Source organism: Lethenteron reissneri, chromosome 9, assembly GCF_015708825.2.
Source record: "Lethenteron reissneri isolate LAM-NWPU_2019-01 chromosome 9, ASM1570882v1, whole genome shotgun sequence".
NCBI lineage: Eukaryota > Metazoa > Chordata > Hyperoartia > Petromyzontiformes > Petromyzontidae > Lethenteron > Lethenteron reissneri.
The window spans coordinates 479,738-503,242 of NC_083787.1; the positions used below are offsets into that span (position 1 = coordinate 479,738).

Below are 23,505 nucleotides of genomic sequence, written 5' to 3' on the forward strand. Positions count from 1 at the left end.
ATGAAATCAGGTCGGGTGCAGGTTCTGGATTATTACATCACAGAACCATTTGCGATGGCAACGACTTGGGGAGGCATTCATTCATCCAAAAGTAGATTGATCTTGGTGGATAATGATGTTGATACTTCACAGCACAGTGTTGCCAGCTTGGGTGTTTCTCAGAACAACGCCGGTTGTCTTGGCTTCGCATGCGTGCGCATGTGCGTGCGTGAACATGTGCGTGCGTGCGTGCATTTTGCGTGCGAATGAAGGACTCTGCCATCGGCCTTCAACCGCTGTAGGTTTTCACGTGGAGCAGCGCTGTGCGACGTCATTTTCAAAACCTATTTTGTAACGCAGCCACAGCAGCTGGCACGGCGTGAATAGTCACTGCCACCGCCGCCTCTACCACTGCCGCATTTTACCAAGAACACGCAAAAGTGTCGGGGCACCAACATTGCCAAACCTTGCACCCAAGAGTTTCCAAATCTCATTATCCCCAGTGTCGCCATTTCAAAACAATACTCCATTAAATAGCTCTGCAGTGGCCAGATGAGCTCATCAAGTCGCCACAGGGGCTTCTGTTTGCAATAAATTACTCTTGTGCCTCTGTGAAGATCAATTACGGCCCCTCGCGGCGCACGGCTATGACAGACGTCACGCGCAAGGACGCCGAGTTTGGTTCTCCAAATTGGCCGATTCAAAAATGAGATGCGGGCAACCAGTAAATGCTTACACAGCACTGGGCATTATCTTGATTACAAATACTGTATGACAATACTACCAAGCAAAATTTTTAAAAAATAACATGTAAAACACTGTAGGACTAAACAAAGATGGCAATAATAATCTTCTATTCAGAGGCAGAGGTCCTGATGGATCCAACATTTTCATATCCTGCTTGCAATGTAACAATGATTCCCCTTGACGATAAAAAAGGGGCAATGTGTTGATGAGCACAAGCTGAGACGCTGAGTGTGAGTGTTCCCACGAACTGGCCTCACATGGCCGGGCAGGAGTGGACAAGCTTCACAGGTCCCATCCCACAGGGCCCGAGCCATAAATACGTAACCTAGCCAGTGCACAGACAACCGGTCACAGCGATCTGCATCGGCTTCATTCCAGAAGCAGAAAGGCACGTTCCTCCGCTATGCGTGGCTGATATTCAGTGTAATGGCTGAAGGATCCAGCGCTGCAAGCCCACTGCGAATTTCATCACTCAAGCTCAGCGGATAAAGTCCACCCGCACGGAACGGCAGAGTGCACCAACCAATCGCGATGGCATCGCCTCTAGCAATGGCAGATCAGCTCACCGTCCGCCCTTTGATATTTGTCAACTATAAAAACAACCCGGTGCAGCACAGTGACTGTCAGAAAAAAACAACAAGCGGGCAATCGAAACACTCCAGTGGTGAACAATAAATGGGTGCCCGGTGCCAATTCCAGTTATCTGATTCCCAGGGCAGGTGTGCCGGATTGTCGCAGCTGAGTGAGAAACGGCCCGTTGGATTATTTTTTTATGCCGCCGCGCCCCACCACGGCCCATGGCCCGTTTCTTTCTCGGCAGGAAGCTTTTGTGAATAGGTAATTCATTAGGCATGCAACCGCGCCTGCGTGCGTGATTATGAACGCAACGGTCCACTGCGCGCGGCCTCGGAGCGCTGTTACGTCAAGTCCCACCGTGTGCCATTCCGAGACGAACTCTGGCAAGAGCCACCCCTCCTCTCTGTGGTTGTGATCACACGCAGGCCCGGCTTGGTGGTGATAAATATCAACTGTTTATTTTATAGCCTCAAACCAGCTTCATATCACTAAGTGACCTGTGAATTACTGCGCTTGGGACAGTAACTCATCACCTTTGCACGAGGCCAGCCCTCTTCAAGAATGTCACCCCACTTCGTGGACACTGACAAATCTCTTCACAATCACACGGCTACCCGAGCCCTCTATGCCGACACCTAGCGATAATTCGGCTTAAACAGAAACCAATGTAAAGAACAGACGAAATCTAAACACTCGTGTTTATAGATTTTTTAGTGGAGGCTAATTTTGATGAGATGCAGCCGCTGTTTTTTTATATATACTGCCAACATGTCCTTAAATGCAGCCGTAACAGTAGAGCATACAGTTCTCAAGATACATTCTGGGAATGGCGTTAGACGGGACTCTTACGTCACAGCAAGCCTAAGAGGCTTTTCAGTTTTCCAACTGAATTTACGTTGCCAGCGAGAGCTGTGAAATGTAAACAGCAGCTCATTAAAGAGGCTTTACAAACAGCAACCTTATTAGGGCCAGTCCGGACCATTCTACCAGACAACCCTTTGAAATTACATTTTAAACAAAGCACAAGACCTCTTATTGAACTCTAGCTAATGGTTTGTTTCCTGCGTGTTGCTACACATACAAGTTATGGCGAGATTAGGAAATCACCCTCAAAAGCACGCCGCCATCAGATCTCAGAAGCTAAGCAGAGTTCAGCCTGCTAACTAATTGGAGGGCAGGCCACTAAGGTCTTGCTAGATGGGCATTGTAAGCTATGGGATTTAAAGGTGGACACGGGATGGCAGTGTCAATGGTCACACCCCCCCCCCCCCCCCCCCCATACGTGGCAGGTTATCTCCATGTACTCTGCTATCCTCCCTTATGAAGCAAAACATCCATGAATGGTTTGGGGCAAATATCACAATGGAGGACCCTCCTAAAGAAGACTCAACGAAGCTTTCATGGGTAAACAATTTGCATTGGTATTACAATATAAGAAATGGGCACCGTGAATTCTAAGGTCTCGTCTTTTAAATCCATTGTATGCAAGGGGCACCATCAAGCAGGTCAATAAACGCTGCTAAAGGGATCACAGCACCCTACACACACAGCCACACCGCCTCGTACAACCAACTCCCACCAGCCGCCCTGCAGTTACCACGCAATGCACGCACCCACCCACCGATCCATCCACCCACTCACCCAACCCCACACTGTCATCCCCAAACGGGCATGCTAATGTCATGGACTACTGCCCCTGACATGGAGAACCTGGCGAGTTTAATATATGGGCACTCTTTCCATATTGTGTTTCCATTATTAATCAAGGTAACTGCATTTTAAGATTTTTTTTATCATACCGTTTCAGTTTCATTTCAGTTTCATGTATTAGGTATAGCCCTGTGAGCCATGCGGCTCTTGAATCGGGTGCAACCGCAACAAACAAAAACATGAACAAGAACATCTTAAAGTGACGAGGCGCAACAGAAAAATCCAGGGGAAAAACAGCAGCAAAGTCTCCCAGAGAAAGCACCGCGTTTCAACGCTGTGTGCAAAATCCAAGTGGGATGCAAGTCAAACAATAACAACCATAAGACATGATAATTGGTTCTTTACCCTTCTATCTGGCAACAAAACTGACACCTTTTTGCAAGGAGTCATGTTTGCATAGACCGCAATACCTGCAGTCATAATACAAACAAAAGAACATAACTCTGATAATGTGCACTGTCCTTGAAGTTGATTGGTCCACACCCGAGACAGCTTTCCTTCGAGCCTAGTCTCATATGGGTTGGACCAGATGACGCCAAAAGGCGCACAACTCAAGGACAATGCACCATCAGAGTATGAGAGCTCGGGGCAAGCATCTACACTATGGGGACCTCATTTGCCAGTAAAAATATGATAATTGGTTCTTTACCCTTCTATCTGTTGCCCCGAGCTCTCATACTCTGATGGTGCATTGTCCTTGAGTTGTGCGCCTTTTGGCGTCATCTGGTCCAACCCATATGAGACTAGGCTCGAAGGAAAGCTGTCTCGGGTGTGGACCAATCAACTTCAAGGACAGTGCACATTATCAGAGTTATGTTCTTTTGTTTGTATTATGACTGCAGGTATTGCGGTCTATGCAAACATGACTCCTTGCAAAAAGGTGTCAGTTTTGTTGCCAGATAGAAGGGTAAAGAACCAATTATCATATTTTTACTGGCAAATGAGGTCCCCATAGTGTAAAACCATAAGACAATTTAGATTAAAGTTATCAGTCTAACTCTGTACTACCACAAATAAATATGGCGAAACCAAAACGTTTTCGAAATCACCAAAATAAAGCTATAAAAACAATGTAACAGTGATCATAGGAACTGTGATTCAAATGTAAACAATAAACGCTATACATAACATGTACGACCAAACTTTGCAGCCATAGCTGGCAGCATGAGTCACTCCACAACAGCAGGAGTATCAGTAGGAGTACCGCTCCAAAAAATTGCTAATTTTAACAAATCGCCAACTCGCGTACACAAATCGTCTTTGGCAACGGCCATCGACGCAGCTCTGAGCCAGACTGACGTCACAATGAGGCCCCATTCCCAGGTCCCAATCAGCGCATGGACCACGCGCGGGTTCGGCGCCCGTCGAGGGCCACTCGGCAGCGAAGGTCGCCTCGGTGGCTTCGCGACGGCTCTCTTCCTCAGAGCTCTCTTCCTCAGAGCTCTCTTCCTCAGAGCTCTCTTCCTCAGAGCTCTCTTCCTCAGAGCTCTCTTCCTCAGAGCTCTCTTCCTCAGAGCTCTCTTCCTCAGAGCTCTCTTCCTCAGAGCTCTCTTCCTCAGAGCTCTCTTCCTCAGAGCTCTCTTCCTCAGAGCTCTCTTCCTCAGAGCTCTCTTCCTCAGAGCTCTCTTCTTCAGAGCTCTCTTCTTCAGAGCTCTCTTCTTCACAGCTCTCTTCTTCAGAGCTCTCTTCTTCAGAGCTCTCTTCTTCAGAGCTCTCTTCTTCAGAGCTCTCTTCCTCAGAGCTCTCTTCCTCAGAGCTCTCTTCCTCAGAGCTCTCTTCTTCAGAGCTCTCTTCCTCAGAGCTCTCTTCCTCAGAGCTCTCTTCCTCAGAGCTCTCTTCCTCAGAGCTCTCTTCCTCAGAGCTCTCTTCCTCAGAGCTCTCTTCCTCAGAGCTCTCTTCCTCAGAGCTCTCTTCCTCAGAGCTCTCTTCCTCAGAGCTCTCTTCTTCAGAGCTCTCTTCTTCAGAGCTCTCTTCTTCAGAGCTCTCTTCTTCAGAGCTCTCTTCTTCAGAGCTCTCTTCTTCAGAGCTCTCTTCCTCAGAGCTCTCTTCTTCAGAGCTCTCTTCCTCAGAGCTCTCTTCTTCAGAGCTCTCTTCTTCAGAGCTCTCTTCTTCAGAGCTCTCTTCTTCAGATCTCTCTTCCTCAGAGCTCTCTTCTTCAGAGCTCTATTCTTCAGAGCTCTCTTCTTCAGAGCTCTCTTCTTCAGAGCTCTCTGCCTCAGAGCTCTCTTCCTCAGAGCTCTCTTCTTCAGAGCTCTCTTCCTCAGAGCTCTCTTCTTCAGATCTCTCTTCTTCAGAGCTCTCTTCCTCAGAGCTCTCTTCCTCAGAGCTCTCTTCCTCAGAGCTCTCTTCCTCAGAGCTCTCTTCCTCAGAGCTCTCTTCCTCAGAGCTCTCTTCCTCAGAGCTCTCTTCTTCAGAGCTCTCTTCCTCAGAGCTCTCTTCCTCAGAGCTCTCTTCCTCAGAGCTCTCTTCCTCAGAGCTCTCTTCCTCAGAGCTCTCTTCTTCAGAGCTCTCTTCCTCAGAGCCGACGCGAAGCAGCTAATGACGGCGATATTTCTAAAAACGCGGTTTTGGCATTGACGGTGCGACCGTACCACTGCCAACGCATCCCGTATCCATAGCAGAGGTTAAACGATGCTGCCCTCCCTTTGACACAGGCAAACACGCCAGCAAACACGCAAGCTTTCAAACCGACATGCACTGGCACACACACACTCATAGATACGTACACACACGTGCACGCACGCACGCAAACAACAATCCACCCCCCCGTGAACTCCAACTAAGCGAGCAACCTCCCACATTCTAAGGCCCCCCCCCCAGCCTCTTTCTCCCCAGCCTCCCTCCGATCCATCCCCCAAACCCAACAAAAGTTGTACAATGCGGGCCGCCAGTGCGCATTCAAAAGCCGCTCTCCCACACCAGCCCACCGGCCCTCCCCTCTTCGCCTTCTTGTTTCTACACTCCCGACAACTGCCAGCATGCACATGGAGATAAGAGTTGAGTGTTTGTAGGGGAAATGGCCGATTATTCTGGCCTGGAGGTAGAAGCTACCTGGAGTGGGAGCTGTGTGGGGGGGGGGGGTTACAGCTGCTCGCTCGCTCGCACTCAGGGGCGCGGACGCGGCGTTGAGGTGTAAAGCAGTGGGCGCGAGTGTGAAGAAGAAGTAGAAGAGGCGATGGCGCTTGCAGCGGACACACTGAAAACTGTGCTCGAGTTGAGCGAGAAGCGAATGCATTGTTTGAACCAGGAAACCACAAACACACACTCAGAGACAAAGGCGCACCGCATGGCCACACAGGCTGATGGGGCCAGCACTTGCCAGTGAGTGAGCGCCTGTTGAGGCCAGAATGGTACCATACACGGGGTGGGGTGAGCACACAACCCTGTCGTCTTTGTCTTCCCCAATGCTGATAGAGTCACACATACAACAGCTACTCACTTCAGGATGGAGGGCCAGGACGGCGTTAACTAGAGTTCGCTACTGTCGATGATGTATGTTGAACTTCTTTCGCACCGCACGTTGCTAACCGTACTAATCGGATATAACCATGGCCAGGAATTAAACCCAGGTCACATGGGTTCATGGCACAGTGCACTAACCACTATGCCACTGCACTCAGCATACACAGACACACATACACACAGTCTCACACAAACCTATGCAGGCTCTAAACTGGGAGAGGGGAGAGAGTGGGGGGTTCGAGGGTGCAGCGATGGAACGGTGGATGGGTGGATGGGTGAGTGTGTGGGTGTGTGAGTGTGTGTGAATGGGTGGGTGGGTGTGTGGATGTGTGTGTGGATGGGTGGGTGTGTGAATGGGTGAGTGTGTGGATGGGTGGGTGTGTGGATGGGTGAGTGTGTGGATGTGTGGGGGTGTGGATGGGTGTGTGGATGTGTGGGTGTATGCAGCCGGCAGCAGGAGCTGGAAGAAAGCCAGCGTACCCATTGCCGCAGTGGTGGCACTTGTGAGAGTTTAAAATGCGCCTCCGAGAGGCAGTCTCACGTCGCTAATGTGTTCTCAGGCACACGGCACCTCCTGCGCTGCCGACTGCGGGCGTGAGGAATTTGATTTGTGGAGAAACCTCCTGTGGGGGGATAGAGGAGTGGATGGGGGTTTTTCTCATCGTAATCGAAAATATACGTTCACAGTTTCATATGTAGGATGCCTTTCTTTAATTATTATTCAAATGTATCGTTACCGCTATTGTTTCGTACAATTTTCATCTAACAGCAGCAGTTTGTGTAACTCTGTCATCGATGACCACATATTTCTTCAGAGACTTACCTTCAAGGAAAGAGACATTGGCAAGAAACTAAATATATATATATTTTAAAATAAAACCACTGTGAATCACCCTTCTGGACTGGAGCTAACAATATATATCTTGATTTGAAGCTTTCGTGACTGCAGGAATCCATACTCTTTGGTTCTTTCGGTAAAGAGTAATAAATAAATAAATATAAATACCAACATTTTAATGGGTCAAGCCCTGCTGATGAGCCTCTGAAATTTAAACTATTCTAAGCGTTTGTATTGTTAAAAGCGGCTACAGATCACTGGTCCAGAAGGTCCATTGACAAATAGGCTTTAATGTATTTAGGTTTCAATTTTTTTTCATGAAACAGACCCTTATCTTTCTCATTTCACGTTTCACCATCAGTATAAATATCATAATAGAGTTTTTTTGGGTTAGATCACGTAAAAATATAAATGTGTCGTTAAACCTGCCACCACCCGACACAGCCAACTAGTAAGGGTTGTCACGTACAGCACTAAACGGTGTGTTGGAGAGCCAAGCCACAACATTTACAATCCGAGTACGACGTTTCGCCAGTAATAACAACTAGCTTCATCAGGCGACAGACAGATTTGTGGAGAAGTCCACCTGTTCGTTCCTTATAGAGGTGTAGACGTGGTGACCACGCTTCTGCGCTCTTGCGCAAAGTGGGGGGGGGATTCATGAGTCAACGTACATTCTTCATGCGCATTATGCGAGCCCTTTGATCTTGTAAATGTTGTGGCTTTGCTCTCCAACACACCGGTGTGTTGTACTAGTGACGAATTGGCACGTTCTGTTTACGTGACAACCCTTACTAGTTGGCTGTGTCGGGTGGTGGTGGGTTTTAATAACACATTTATATATTGACGCGATCTAACCAAAAAACCTCTTATGGATGATATTGGTCGCGAAAGCCTACGTGTTAAACAGTATACATGTCGGTCATTTTGGCATCACGAGAGATGGTGGTGGCTTGGAAAGGCGTTCATCCAGGAGCGAATTGACCATGGCTGATTAAGACGATGATGATTATTTTAGCATTGCCTAAATAAAATATCACTTGGCCATCCGGAGTCACGAGTGATCCTAGGATCTCAGCCTCCCTTTTTTTTTAAAGCCCAAATGCACAAGGCGTGCCGGTTCTTTGTTGTTGTTGTTACCGACCTTGAGACTGAGAATCTGAGAATCTGCCCCACAACAAAGGGATGCAGGCGACTCGGCACGCCGAATCACAACAGCCGCCCTCATCTCTGGGACGATGGCGTTCCGCTGGCCTTACCCCCAGGGGTGCTGTCCCTCGTGGATTCTCGTGCGATCCGCAGCGGCGCTCTTAGCTTTTCACACTCCGACCGAGCGCAAACGCTTCGCAAAAAGTGAGAACCTGTGCAGAGCGCCGTACACCAGGCTCGAGCGGGGATGTCCCATCGGCAACGCACGAAAGTGAAGCCGTGTAGGATTAACAAAGGAGGTAAAGGTGCAGCTCTGCAATTTCTTGCTCATATCACCGCTGGCGTCTACTGCAGGGAGCTCTACAAAAACCCCTCGAGAGGGCACTTGGCCTATTCTTCCACGCTGAACAGACGTCTCAGGAGAGATGAGAGTACCTACGCCATAGCCGACCACATGCACCAATCGAAAAACTGTGGTGTACCCAATTACACCCACTGTGTTAGTCTTTCATGATCGGTTTGAGACCATCAACTAATTTCGCTTGAATATTCGGTTTATTAACAGGCAACCTGCCGACCTGGATATGAGCTCAGGAACTCAGTGGTGCCAGTTCAGCGCTCGGACCTCTGAGCCACCACATGCACGGTTGAACAACCTCTCAGACCATATCCCTGCGTACGTGAAGGTCAGGTCGACCAAAGCAGTGTGTGTGCACACACATTGGACCTCTAGTTTGCTGGCATCAGATCTGTGTCAATAAAAGGTCACACACAGTAGTACACAGCGCATGCTCGGAGATATAACAGCGGTCAGCAAACATTTGCTGAAAAAAAAATCAATGTAAGCAAACGGTTCCGCTTCCTCACAAGCTGCGATGCAAGAGGAGGAAAAACCATTTCGGTTCTATAAATATTCTATTGTATTTGTTAATTCTAAAATTACAGACAGAAATTGCAACTAAATCACCATGAACGTGTCTGATCCTGTCAGATATAAAAAGTCCCACGTGGTTGAACCTGAACACTTCCTGGGAATTTACAGGCTTCCTTGAAAGACATTAAGATTGGGCTTCAACGTGACGAAAATGATGGCAGTACAGCATTGGATGCTTGAATCCATCTGTGTGGAGCTATGAGCGTTACCCCCCTTCTAAGCCTATACCAAACACTCGTTCATGGATTTGATCAAACATCCCACTGCAGGAATATCCTGAAAAAGAGGTCTATGGATGCAGCGAGGCCTTTCTGGGTACAGTTTTTTTATAAATATGATTAAATTCCACGTTTTGCACTTCTATGACATGCAAATTGTATAACTTGGAAATTAATTAATTACTACTTTTTTTTATGAACCTACAACATGGCATTGGAGGTGGGTAGTGAATCCCGGCAAGATAGTTTACAATGATTTTCACAAGCGCTGAAACGCTTTTGGAGCCGCTACCCACCCACACCCCATCCTAAATTTCCAGACACAGCTGTGCGCAGCCCTTCACAGATTTATCTCGGGAGTTGGCATGCTGGAGTTCTGTTTTCTTTAAGGGAAGTATGGAATTTGTCACAGGGTAAAAGCAGGAACAATGAAACGGAGCCCACATGGACAGCGGAGATGCTAGTCATCCGGATTTCAGTCGGAGGTTGATGGCGGAGTCGGATACAAAAACCGCAAAAAATGTAAAACTCCCTTTTTTTGCCCTCTTGCAAGATGTGTAAAGACGATGGGACTTTTGATAAGACATATCTCAAACCCGACACCGTTCATTCTCCGATGGCATGGAAACAATCGGGAGTAAACATTTTTTTATTTTCTTTTTTAAAGCTGGTGCCTCTCTCCTGTTTGGAATGAACTGTTCCACCCAGGGCACAGCCACTGGTGGGTGTCGTGGGCATCCAGACACCCCAGAAGTTTCAGACATGCCTAGGAGAAGACATCCCTTCACCAATCCACGCTGAGCAGCATGGTGAAGTATGGTAAAATAACCCCCATGGCCTTGAGGGCCTGTGGCGATCTTCATCAGACAATGCATTGACAAGAGGATGCAAATTATTAAATTTTATTATTTAAGAGGCACCCACTACAGTTTTGGACAAATCATATTTTTTTATTGGAGTTTTTCTCCATTCAACAAGGTGAATTCATTGCTGATTATGCACAAATCCTGATGAGGGAATCTTTAAATACACAGCAGTGCACAAACTCATGGGCTGAGACAGTAGCCAGTAGTTGTGTAGATTTTATAGAAGTACAGGAGAACTCCTCTTATCATTGACTAAGTAGGGGGCAAACTTCGCCAGATCCTACCAGTAACCTAACGAATAACCACCGGCAAAGCGTTCGCATACAGGTCTCTCACCGGGGGACTCACACCGGGGACTCACGCCGTGAGACTCGCACCGGGGTCTCACACCGGGAACTCACACCGCATCAACTTCCAGAGTGTGGCTGTGTCCCCGTGTGGTGGCTCATTGAGAAGCGGCACAAAGCGCTGGGAGAACCGGGCGGCACAAAGCACGAGCCACCCAGAGCACGTCCTGTCGTGAGCATTTTCACGCCAATGCAATTGTGAGCGGAAGGGCGGTGGCGGCCGCCCACCACCACCACCACCAAATGTACAGAGGAAAGGGCGTGCCGAAGGCAACTTCCTCCAGAGCCACCACAATGCCCCCACTCGGCTCGTGGTACACGTGCACACGAGACAAAGATCCCCCATATAGCCTTGATAGACTTTTGGGGCAAGTGCTATTAACGAGCACCTGTGAAGGCCGGCACGGCACACGAGGGGGTGGGTGGCCAACACCACGCCCGGCCGCCTTTGTCTCCCCAGTGGTGATTTACACACCACACCAGGTACTCATTTGAGGAGAGGCTAGGGCTGCCGTTCAGATAATCGTCACTCGTGTTGGTCGTGAGCAGGAATCAAACTCGGGTGGCCGGGTTCGTAGCGCTACACTAACACTCCCCACATGTGCACACACACACACGTGCACACACACACGTGCACACACGTGCACACACAAGGTCCAGCACTGCCGAGGCCTCCAGGCAAAAAAAAATCCCACTCAGTGAAAAAGGAACCAAACTCATGTCTGTCGCTTGGTATTGTAATAAGAGGGGAAAACAAAATGTCTTAATGTTTGTTTCAAAAAAGAAACTTAGCGTCGAATCTCCTTCCCCATGTTTGACTGCTAAAAATGTATCCGCTTGCCGGTTATGAAAGCAAACACTCAAACTTGGGGCATCACCAGATGGAAACAGTTTCATTCACACTGAAGCAGATAATTGCTTTAGTGCTCGGTCAAACCTGTATTTATACAGCGTTTCATGACAACTGGATCAGCTGCTTTGGCAAAGTTTATCTGAAGCATGAAGTGACACCAGCTCTTCCTACACAAATACAGCCACATGTTCTGTGAATTAAAACAATATTTATTTATACTCTAAGAGTATTTGTCGATAAAGACTAAATATAAATGTCCATGGCAGTGTGGATTGTGTCATTGTCCCAGGCCTCTATCTTCGACATTGAGCAAATACAGTGCCCATTACAAGCTGAATTTACTATTAGTATCATCTATGTTGTGCATCGAGGCTGTGAGAGGTGATCTTGAATTTTCAAACTGTGATCGACGTAAACAAGATGGGCAGTCTGCATTCCTCGGTGAGCATGTGGTCTGGTGATTAAAGACCAGCCCATTAACCACAACTCTGATGTTTGTCATCTGCAAGTCAAAACAGCTTTAATTCCCCAACACTGCGAGTACAAAGGATGACTTTTTTTCTTTCGAAAACCAGAATTATTTCTGTTTCACAAACCGGTGCCCTACGCTGTCAACACTCTCCCAAAGACGCTGCTACTCTCAAGGCTTGAATTGGGAACTTCAGTAGAGGCTGCACAACTGCGTGCGCGAAGGATCAACAACGTGTGGATACGACGCGGTGTTGGGAGTATGATCAATTAAATCTCACGACCCACACAGCACGTGGAGACTCTCATCCAGCAGTGGTCAGGGGTGCCATGGTGGGGAGATGTTAACGACCTTGCTTGGTATACAGGAGGTCATGGGTTCGATCCCGACCCCAATTGCCTGCTGTATATTTGGCGTTTGCAATGTCTCTCTCCCCGTGGTCGCATGGATTTTTCTCCGGGTCCTCCGGTTTTTCCCTCCCCATTTAGAAACAACATGCGTTTAGAGTATTTGGCTGCTATACATTTTCACGTGATAAGCCACTTCGTTGAGCTATCATTTGTGGCCAGGTCGCGTTCTAAAAAATAGCTATATAGCTCAGTGGGCCTTACCTGATGAAATAAATATAGTTTAGAGTTTAGTTTAGCTTGTCGCTTGTTGCTAAGGTTTGCGATTCGAGCCCAGCAGCTACCCTGTTTAATACTGCAGGTGCGTTAATCACTAAATAATCCCCGTCCGCTTCGCAGTGGATGGTAAAGATCCTGTGACGTTATTTGAAAAAGCGTGTGCAGGCGTCGTGGTCCAAATATGTCAAATTTGAAAACGTATCCCAAAAATTACTTAGTCTGGTAAAATCGCATGGCAACACCACCCGCTTCTGGCAAACTACACCCATCCATGATACGCAGCATTTTCATGATAGCCTGGTGCTATTAAAAAAAGAATGCGAAATCCAAACACTCATTATTATAGATATTACACTGACAAAGGGCTGGGTGGCGTGCACGTGCACCGCAGGGCGGAAGTGAGGGGGGCGCGAAAGGGGTCGCTCGGCAGCCCCCGGGGACCCACCTCTCGTGTTTGTAGCCATGTCCGCCACCTTCTGAAAAGCCTCCAGGAAGGCTCCCGCTGCCGTCAGCGTTGTCCTGCAAAAGCCCAAAGTATAAAAAATTAAATAATCGTCCAAATGCCACGCGCGTCGTCCTGTCTGAGCGGCCAATCGTCGGAAAAGCCAGGCGCGCACACACCGGCGCGTACCGTAATCCCCATCACAATGCTTAAACGGCGAAAAGAGCTCATGGGATTTGGGACGAGGATCGCAGAACCGTCCATTAGAATGGCGTTGTCATGAAAACACGGCCTTTGCTGAATGGTGTGTTTGCTTTCCTGGATTTGCTCTGCTGCCAACACCCCAATGTACGCGCTACGACCTGGTGGAAAGGTAATGCGCACAGACAACGACGGGTGGTGGGCCGACGCATGATGCGTGTCAAGTCTGATTTCGTGCTTCTGGGTGTCTATTGAAACAAACAACTTAAAGAATTTGGATACACAAGCCGTAAGACCGCAAGTGAATAGGTAATTAGCCTGTACGGGCGTACACTGTGTTTGCATCTGTTATTATACAGGAGCTTGACACAAATTTAATGAGCTATAAATGAACATTCTCATGTGCGTGTACCCTTGCAAAGACTATTCTGTACTTTATAATGCATTTTATATATGCAAGTCATAAAATGTGCCACCCTAGCAGTTTGAGAAAATGAAAATAATTTTTATTGGACAAAAGGCAAACCTACAGTTAATTTCCATGAAGCATGTCACATTAACTGCTTTTTCAATGAAAAAAATACAGAATGGCATGTTATAAAATAAATCTAAGTCTAAATCAAAATAGCTCCAAGTCCATTGGATTGCACAAATGGCAACTGCAAAAAAATACAGCATTCATTTTTGAAAGTCGACTGATCAAAAAGGTTTATTTGTGTTGATTTTTTTCTCTGTCAGAGGACATTGCTTTTAATGTTTAACCGCGTCTTATTTAACCCGTACTGTATATGCACGCACTCGGTGTTCTCGGTCACAATGCCCATTGTCGTGCTTAGAAACCTGCGTCTGGTCTTATTTAGTGGTGCTTTTACTTATGACTTTCATTTGACCTCAGGCTGCTGCAAACAAGCCAACGACCACACAGCGGCGGCGAGCATGCACGTTGATGCCAATGACGCCAAGTCGTGGCACAAATCGACAAGAAAGGCACACGGATTCCGTGCAAGGATAAGTCCCGAGTAAAAACGAACGTGTGAAAAATGAACTGCGGATTATATTGTGCATAAGCAGCTCAAACCGGCACACTCGTACCTTGCGTAACGACGAGAGAAATTAAGCATATTTCTACCAAGTGGCGTGTTTGCAATAAAAAAAATAGGCCGATTTGGCTGTGAAGAGGCACCCTCCGCCTACGTGAGTTTAATTGTTACCTAAAAGTGCAAACTGAATGTGCAATAAGCGCAACTTTGCAAAGGAATATGACCTTTATATATAATTGTAACCACATAGGAGCCCTTTGCGAAAAGGCGTCCGTTTCCCAAGGGAGGCTTGGGGTCAAAACACTTACACCATTACAAACGCAATGCAGTAAAAGAATGATCATGAAACGTAGCAAACTGCAACACGTGGATCACAGGTATATAAACACACATCTGCAAATTAAGTGACTGTTGCTCATGGCGAGTGGTGCACGCACCAAATCAATCACCACATTCGTCATTAACACTGCCTGAGCACAGAAATTCCAGCCTACCACCAGACATTTTTTCGGATATGAGGCTGTGTTAATAATGGATTTGCTGATTTATTTAACACATATAACACATATGCAGTGATTTATATAACACATATGCCTGCTGCATATATACAGCAAGCAGAAGTAATACGCATGGGCGTTATAATCTGCATAATTTCCACTTCAAGTTGGGGCTAAATCAAAAACTAACCAAGTTGCTTGGCCTCATTATATTGTAAGCATGCATCATAACTGTAGCCAGTAATCAGATCATCGTTTGGTACCAATTAGGCTTTGTCACAAATGTCTGGACCAACGGATTTGTAATTGCGTTCCGCAGCCGGCCAACGCTTTACTCGAGAGCAAAGGCAAAGATTTCGCACGTCGGTGCCTCTGGGAAAATCTGCGCGTAATGAATGCAACCACCGTCGCGTGCAGAGGTTCAGACAGCTCGGGAGTTCGATCGCTGGTCAGCCCGAATCAGGCACAGCAGCAACGACAGCAACGCTCAGCTCCCTGAGGTTAGTCCCGCAGTCATGCACTGTCAGCACCAACCACGGTCCTCTCACGGGCCACAACCTCTAACCGTTCATCTGACTCTGTACTCAGCGAGGCAGCATTCTGGCAGGGACTCGAGAGCAACGTCTGCTGAATTCTAAGTGCCCCAAAAAACCGCATGGTGACAGAGCCCCATGCACACACGCGGGAGTGTATGCGTGTGCGTGCGCGTGTGTGTGCGCGTGTGTGTGCGCGAGTGTGTGTGCGAGTGTGTGTGCGAGTGTGTGTGCGTGCGTGTGCGTGCACGTGTGTGCGCGTGTGTGTGCGTGTGTGTGTGTGCGTGTGTGTGTGCGCGAGTGTGTGTGTGTGCGTGCGTGTGTGTGCATCTGGCTGCCGCCGGCGCACCACTGCGATGTCTCGCGACGTTCGCTCGCCTCTCTCCAGTCAGTTGCTCTGAGTGCTCACACATTACCCGAGGATGCATCCACAGCCTGTGAATTTGATGGTGTGTAACTCTGGCCATTAAACTCCACTTCGATGATCATCAAGAGCCATCGCTGGCGTCTCAAAGTGCCGACATCAAGCACGGAGAGATCAGTACATTTATGAAAAGGTGCAATCATTTCTCCAAGTCAGTGAGGACACTGCAATGTCGTATTGATGCAAGCTCATGTTACTAAACTGGTGCGCACTTCAATTTGCATTTGCTAATAAAATGTTGCCAAGTGGGGTTGTAATCAATCGTTTGTAATGAAATGTGAATACATGGAACTGACCTGAGCTGTGAATGCAGCTTTGAAGCTCTGCTGATGAAGTCCTCCCAGATCGGGTAACTGACCTGTGAGCAGACAGACGCGCCACCCTTAGCACAGAGCACAGCCTTCAACAGACAGGACAGCTCACACAGCAGAGGGCCCAGCACAGCCTCTCAAAGACACTGCTGACTGCATATCATTACAAGTCGATAAAAAGGGAACCAATTCCAAAAGGGCGATGTGCAGCATACACACAAGAATTGCGACGTTTTCCTGACATGCAAAACATGCTGCAATTCCTGTTATGATTTGCTGATTTAAGACACCTCTTTGCATATATATTTTAGAGAGAAGCTCATTTGTTTGACAGGTCTCTTCTCCGTTATAAGATTTGGGGTCAGACCTGGAGTCAATGATAATAATTTATATTGCAGCATTGTTAGCAGAAATTACAATTGTACAATGACACTGTTATTATAATGTATTTCCCAATCACACAATTACAATTGTCCCCCTGGGTCTGCCTGCAGATGTGCACGGGGTTGTACTGTACTATCAGGCCATCAGGCATTTCACGTAACACCACACATGTACGGCAAGTTAAATGGTCTTCCTGCTGATTAGCGTTGAGATTTAAGTTTGACAGAGACTGCGAGAGGTTCAACTTCAGGAAAGACTTGTTGAGCAAATGCCCTGATGGACTGGTGGCTTCGTGCAACCCTGGGGTTCTACAGGCTGCCTATTTGTACATGGAAAATATTTGGCAGTGGGGGTAGGTGCCCCAATTTTAGGCAGGGGAAGAATCAATATCCTGTGCCAATCAAAAAAAGATTCTCAATCAGCCACCTTGTCTGCTTGATCATGGGTCACCATGGCTACTTGCCACCCAGATTCAAAATAATTGCCACTTGCCAGCAGGAAGCACCACAATATCAGTAACAGTCCACTGGCAAAATGGTCCAAAATATAATTGTAATATTGTTGTAATAATAATAATGTTCTTTATTTACCCAGAAAAATCCTCAACGAGACTCAAGACTGTTAAAAAAAATCCCACATTCGTATTTTGAGCAAATTCTATTTCACAAGTCTTATAAAACGTGGGACGAAACTGAAGCACCTGGAGAAAAAGCCACCATGCATACGAGGTGACACTAAAACGTCTGCACAGAAGTCTCCCATCCAGATACTAACCAGGTTCAACACGCTTAGCTTCTGAGATCCGATGAGCCCAGGTGCATTCTGGTTAATTTTCTGATTGCCAATACATTTGTGAAAAAGTATGATTGGTTGAAAACATGTGTAAATATATAACTGGATAATACCAGCCAGACTATTTCAAACACTTCCGAGTCAAGTTATTCTAATTTTCGTTTCATTAAATCATTCACCGCATATATTCCTCTTCAGTTTGAGCCCCTTATAATTGTGCCAGTAGTACAGGGCACCCTTTGTTGTTAATGCTTATGGAGGGAGGCACACCAGCCACGGCAGATAAGCCACCTAATTACCTGCAAGAGTAATCTGGATGAGGAGATTACACTTGAACACATTGCTTAAATTAAATGTAAATCAGAACAACAAAAATAAACAACTTTTGAACATGAATTAAAAATGTCAATGAATATGTATTTTGTTTCCTGCCGGTCTCAAATGACACAAGTTGAGCCCTTCCTCGCCCTCTTATTCAATGTAAAGATTGAGAACAGGAGGGGAAAGCTCAGTGGTGACGCATCCTGGCATTGTTTAACCCTGCAATCGATGCCTCGCACGCACGTCGGGCTTGTGAAATGAGATGCATACGCACCCAATGTCAGAACGCATATGCATCATCAGTGCCCCACCCGCATCACCCACCGTGACTGGGGCTATTCAGTGTTTGTATATTGAACTTCTTTCACACAGTACATAGCCAACCATGCTAATCAGAGGTGTGGAGGGGAAGTAGTAGGCACATTGCACTACGAACCAAGCAACCTGAGCAATGATTGGTTATGAAATATTGTTCCACGCGTAATACAGATATCACACATACACACGTATAACCATACCCCAACACAGCAATGTGTCTTAGTGTGCATAGATGATCATGAGTGGATGAGTGAATTATGCAAGAGCTTTGAATGTTTGATGCATCTGAAATCTACATTTGTTTTTCATTTGGGCCCCACTAAATGTTCCAGCCTGCTGGTTGATTTTTTTACTCTGAGAGCAAGACTAGGTAAAAGTTCTAAATTGCTTCACGTCCCATGTTAAAACACTTACAAAGAATACACCCACTCCATTATCAGTCAACAATGTCTAACTCCTGTATGTGATGCTAAAATACCAATATAGATCACGCAAAGGTCGCTATGGGTTGTTAGCATTGTATATGCTACTTTAAATAGAGTATTTCTACACATGCCCCTTTTCTAAAAAGTGCGGTTATGTTTATTGTTTCACGGCTGCCTCTGTCCAACTCACCCCGGGATTTGCCGGTCTGATCACGCCTCGAAAGCTAAGTCGGCGTTGAGCCCGGACAGTGCACGAATGGGCAACCACCATGCACAGAGACGGGTGTAATAGGTGGTGGTGTGTGCACCAGAGGATTGTGCAGCAAAACAATGAATTGCTGCTGTACTGCACTCTCCCCAACATTCACCAAGCCGCACTGATCGCCGCGGGGTGAAGGATGTTCCAACAACCTTCACAGCCGGCACGCACCGCGTGGGGAGGCCCTCATCCAGCAGCAGATTGACGCAAGGGGTGTACGTGTCCTGTACAACGAGCAATATGCAATGCAGTTCCACCCAGCAGCCAAGACCCATGACGGCATGGCTTGGCTGTTGGCAGGCAACTCCCTCGTATACCTGAAGCAAGGGCGTCTCTGTTACACAGAGGCACAGAAGGTGCGACGTGCTGTGGTGGTTACCGCACCGCGCTATGAATCAAGTGACCGAGGTTCAACTCTCAGCATGGCTGATGACATCAGTGGCAACTGATGTCTTTAAGGAGGTTCTGGACTCCCACCCACCCGTCACTAATATGAACTGACCCAGTGTGGTGAAGTATGGTCAAACAACCCCCATGACAAAAATATGTGGAGAGGCTTTCATCCAGCAGTTGATTTATAAAGAGGGCCATGCCGACTTACTGTGTGGCGAAAAGTTAAATTGCCAGCAAAAACTCCACTCCCCACTCCAACAGCTTACACACGGCACCCATTTTTCCTCCATCTTGTGCGATTTCCTTGCCCTCTGTTAAAGTCAACCACTTGACCCCGTGACCCGGTAACCTCCATCCCGCATAATCGCAGTCACGTACTCATCCATCACCGCGCATTCACCTCCTCCACGCGCTCTCCTGTGCTCTCGCAACAAAGCAAACCAGAATCAGAATCTTTATTTAAACTGGAGGAATCCGATGAGCTATAAAGCAATTTTTTCCTGATGTCCAGTTAGAAAGTTATAACAACAATACCAAAATACGACAGGAGCGCAAAGTATAGTAAACAAAACTATATATATATCAATGTTTATTTTACCAGGTAAAGCCCACCGAGCTTTTAGCTTCTTTTCCAGAAGCGATCTGGCCACATTTGCTAGCTCAACGAAGTGGCCTTGCCATGAACACGTGGACATTTCCAGTTGCAGCCAAAAGTGGGGAACACCCCCGAGTGAGTGAGACCCCGACTCTGGAGTGGGGGTCTCTAGGCCACCAGCGACGCGCATTGTGGCATCGTGTGGCGACCGCTTGGGGAGGCTTTCATCCGGCAGTGGATAGAGCAGGGCTCATGATTGTCATGATGATGATGATGCTGCTGCTGCACGTGTACACACACTATTCCGTACCACCGACATTGTATCATAACATCGATAGCCTAACACAAGGGTTGCCTCAACTGCGGTCTCTGAATATTTGTGTCAAATGTTAGTCCCCTCCTCTACGGCATCGTTTATCCCGATTGTCTTAAACTAATACAATATTGTATAACCCATATAATAATGACAAGTAGGCAGACGGTCCTGGGTGATATGTAAATTATAATCTGAGAAAATCGCATTAGGAGTGCACCAAGACTGACAACGTTAGAGAAGCAGCCCCAGGAATAAAGGAAGGAGGAAAGCCTTTAAAGCCATGTTTATGTAAATGTGGCTTCGTGCATCGGAACACAATGACAGCAAAGCTCATTTATATCAGGGCTAGAAGGCTGACATCTGAAACAATTATAGTCAATCTTAGAACTCAACAAACCCGAAAGCTAACCCACTGTGCCCAGTCCCACACAGCCAGGGGTTGAACTGGTTTCACTCGGTCTGGGGCGACACCAAAGTTCTACATCGCTTCAATTCTCCGACTAAACACTTACAAACACATACGACAGCCACCGTCATTCATTGCCCGTGCGTTGTGACACTAAGGCCGACAAAATGCGGTCTTCTGTATATTTTGACGCAGGTTCACAAAGCCCATAAACAAATATTAACAGTAAACAAGCCATATACCGTATGTTGAACTTCTTTCGCACCGTACGTAGCCACCCGTGATAATCGGAGGTTAGGTACTGAATGTGTTTATCTTCGAGTGGACAATGTTGTGCAGCGCTTTGTCAATGCACTGCTGGATGAGTACCTCTTCACCATACTTCACCACGCAGGTCAAAGCGGGTTGGCGAGGCGGAAGGGCGGTGAGCCCAGATGCGGTTCTGATATCAATTCCCAAAGACGAGAGCCGTGGCCAGGATTCGAACTCGGAGAGAACTGGGTTCACTGCGCCACCGCTCTACCGTCTGCAAGTACTATAGCAATGCCGCTTGTGAGACTTTCAGTGGACACCGACGACACGCGCCTTGTGGACCTGTGGACCGGTGGTGGTGGTGTGGACCACTGGTGGTGGTGTGGACCACTGGTGGTGGCGTGGACCAAGTGGTGGTGGCGTGGACCAAGTGGTGGTGGCGTGGACCACTGGTGGTGGCGTGGACCGGTGGTGGTGGCGTGGACCACTGGTGGTGTGGACCAAGTGGTGGTGGGGTGGACCACTGGTGGGGTGGACCAAGTGGTGGTGGTGTGGACCCGAGGTGTGGACTTTACCTTCATGTCGTTCATGACGGCTTGGAAGAGCCCTCCCAGCGCTCCGCACTCTTTCTCAATGACCGTCTCCATCGTGACGGCCCACGGGCGAGAGAGACGAAGAGGTCCTGCTGATACTGCTGCTGATACTGCTGCTGATGATTACGGTGATGAGGATGACGACGATGGCGACTTATGGGAAGAATGTAGCAGGCGGAGAGATCACAAGCGAAGTGTCCCCACGTGGGCAGGCAGAGGAGGATGATGGAGATGAATGAGGATGATCAGTAGATTCCTTTCGGTTGACAAACTTCTCCTCGACTCCAGAGCGCCTAACAATGATGGTGGTGCTGGTGTTGAGGAGCAGGAGGTAAGCCGAAGTGACTACAAATGAACAATAATCTTTAGTTCTTTGCACAAATAACAAAGTTTACGCTTCCGGAATAACCAAACACTCGGACCCGGAGCGTGCAAATCGCGACAATCCCCACGCCAACTGCAGCAGCTCCAAGAGCGGCGACAATTTTCACTTTCCCTCCCCTCCCGATTCTTTTGTGTCCCCCTGCTGCTTTAGCGCTCTCCTTCTTCTCCTCCTCGTCCTGCCGCTGCTTCTGCTGCTTCTTCTTCTCCCACAAATCAGCAGCCGACGATGCCGGTTTGCGACCGAGCAGCGCGAAGAGGCGCGGCCAACAACGCAAACGACCGCGCCACTGAGCAGAGGGTGTCGGCGCGGACGATGACGATGGAGAAGACTTCTCAAGCAGCGGTGCTGGAGGTTGATGGTGGTTGTGGAGGTTGTTGGTGGTGGTGGGTGTCGACCAGAGCGGAGTTCTCTTTAGCGTCTCGTGTGCGCGCTGCGTGAGAGCGGAGGATGCATGGCTCCGCCGCCGGGCGACACGGAGGGGATGAGGTGCGGGGAGCCCGGGAGACGCTGGCTGCCTGTGCGCTGCGTGGTGGTGGTGGTGGCGGTGTTGTTGTTGTGCGGGGGGAGGAGGAGGAGAGGGAGGAGGAGAGGGGGAGGGGGAGCAGAGCCGCCCCTCGGCCCCCGTGCGCACGGGCGCACGCCACCGCGTGGCCGCTTGCGCGCTCATCACCATCACCACGATCATCACCATCATCACCATCACCACGATCATCACCATCATCACCATCACCACGATCATCACCACGATCATCCGCCAGTTCGTTCATCAGCTCGGTCGTTTGTTCGTGAATTCTTCTGTTCACTCGCTGCTCGGTCGTCTATCTGTACCATCTCTCATGTATACACTCGTCCGTTTGCTCGTTCATTCTTTGATCCGTCCATTCATGATTTCCTTCGGTAATATGTTCATTCATTCGCTTGGCTCATTGATACGTTGTTTCATTCATCGTTCCAGAGTGAATTTTTCTGTTCATGTGTTAACCAAAGAAATGATTCGTTAATTCGTCTCCCCAATGGGCTAATTGCTGTGATTATTCACCCTTTCATCTGCGCATTGATTTGTGCGTTCGTTTCACTTCTTGTTAACTCCAAACCGGATCTACCATGGCATATACAGTGTCCACACATTGTCTCAATGTGTTCTCACCTCGTTAAAGAAGTGAAGTACAGTATTCGTTTATGCATCCGTCGCTTTATTTATGCGTGCGTTCATTTCTTTGTTTGTGTACGTGTGCATCACTTCGTCATTTAGTTAGTTATTCCTTGCTTCCATCATTCATGACTTAATTCGTCCACGCTTCAATTCCTTCAACTAATCATTCATCCATCCGTGTGTTGATGAGTTATCGCAGCCCGAGTGTGCCAGGGCTGTATGGTGAAGGCAAATTAAAATTCCATGCCCTGCTTGAATTCTAAATTGAGTGCCGGGGAAAGTGGGCACTGTGCTTGGTGCATTGCGCAATCTTCCCGGCGCCTTCCATAAATAACGAAGCCAGAGCCGTGCATTGTGCTGCTACACTGGCCTAGCAATCACAGTGAAAACAGATGCGAATCAATTCCATAGTATTGGAACATTCAAGTGATGGGCTGCTGCGTTTGCTGCGGTCTATCCAGGTCGATGCCAGCTTTGGCACCGCTATAGCTCGAGCCAACCCAAGTCTTAAAACTCACTCAGACTTTAGCCAATACCTTCACCATATCTCGAACTCAAGCCCAACATCTAAACCTGAACCCTTAGCTCAACATTAAATGCAACCCGAACTCTGGCCCTAACCCGAGATTTAACTTTATCCCAAGCCAAAGCATTATACCCATAATCTAACCGAAACCCAAGCTCTAGTTCT

At 47.8% G+C, this 23,505-nt stretch overlaps 1 protein-coding gene across 9 annotated transcripts in view; it reads right to left on the bottom strand.

The window, feature by feature from the left end:
- LOC133340391 (protein MTSS 1-like) overlaps positions 1 to 22,221 on the bottom strand; it is an 87,517-nt gene extending 65,296 nt beyond the window's left edge. For 7 of the 9 annotated variants that reach the window (XM_061548556.1, XM_061548553.1, XM_061548558.1 and 4 more), the window contains exons 1-3: positions 21,259 to 22,221; positions 16,208 to 16,269; positions 13,220 to 13,293 (exon numbers count right to left, since the gene is read on the bottom strand). In XM_061548556.1, coding sequence (XP_061404540.1) covers positions 13,220 to 13,293; positions 16,208 to 16,269; positions 21,259 to 21,330 — 208 coding nt within the window. In that variant the 5' untranslated portion in view covers positions 21,331 to 22,221. The remainder of the gene's footprint in view (positions 1 to 13,219; positions 13,294 to 16,207; positions 16,270 to 21,258) is intronic. The other 2 variants (XM_061548555.1, XM_061548560.1) reach the window with 1 other exon arrangement.
- Between the last annotated feature and the right edge of the window lie 1,284 nt (positions 22,222 to 23,505).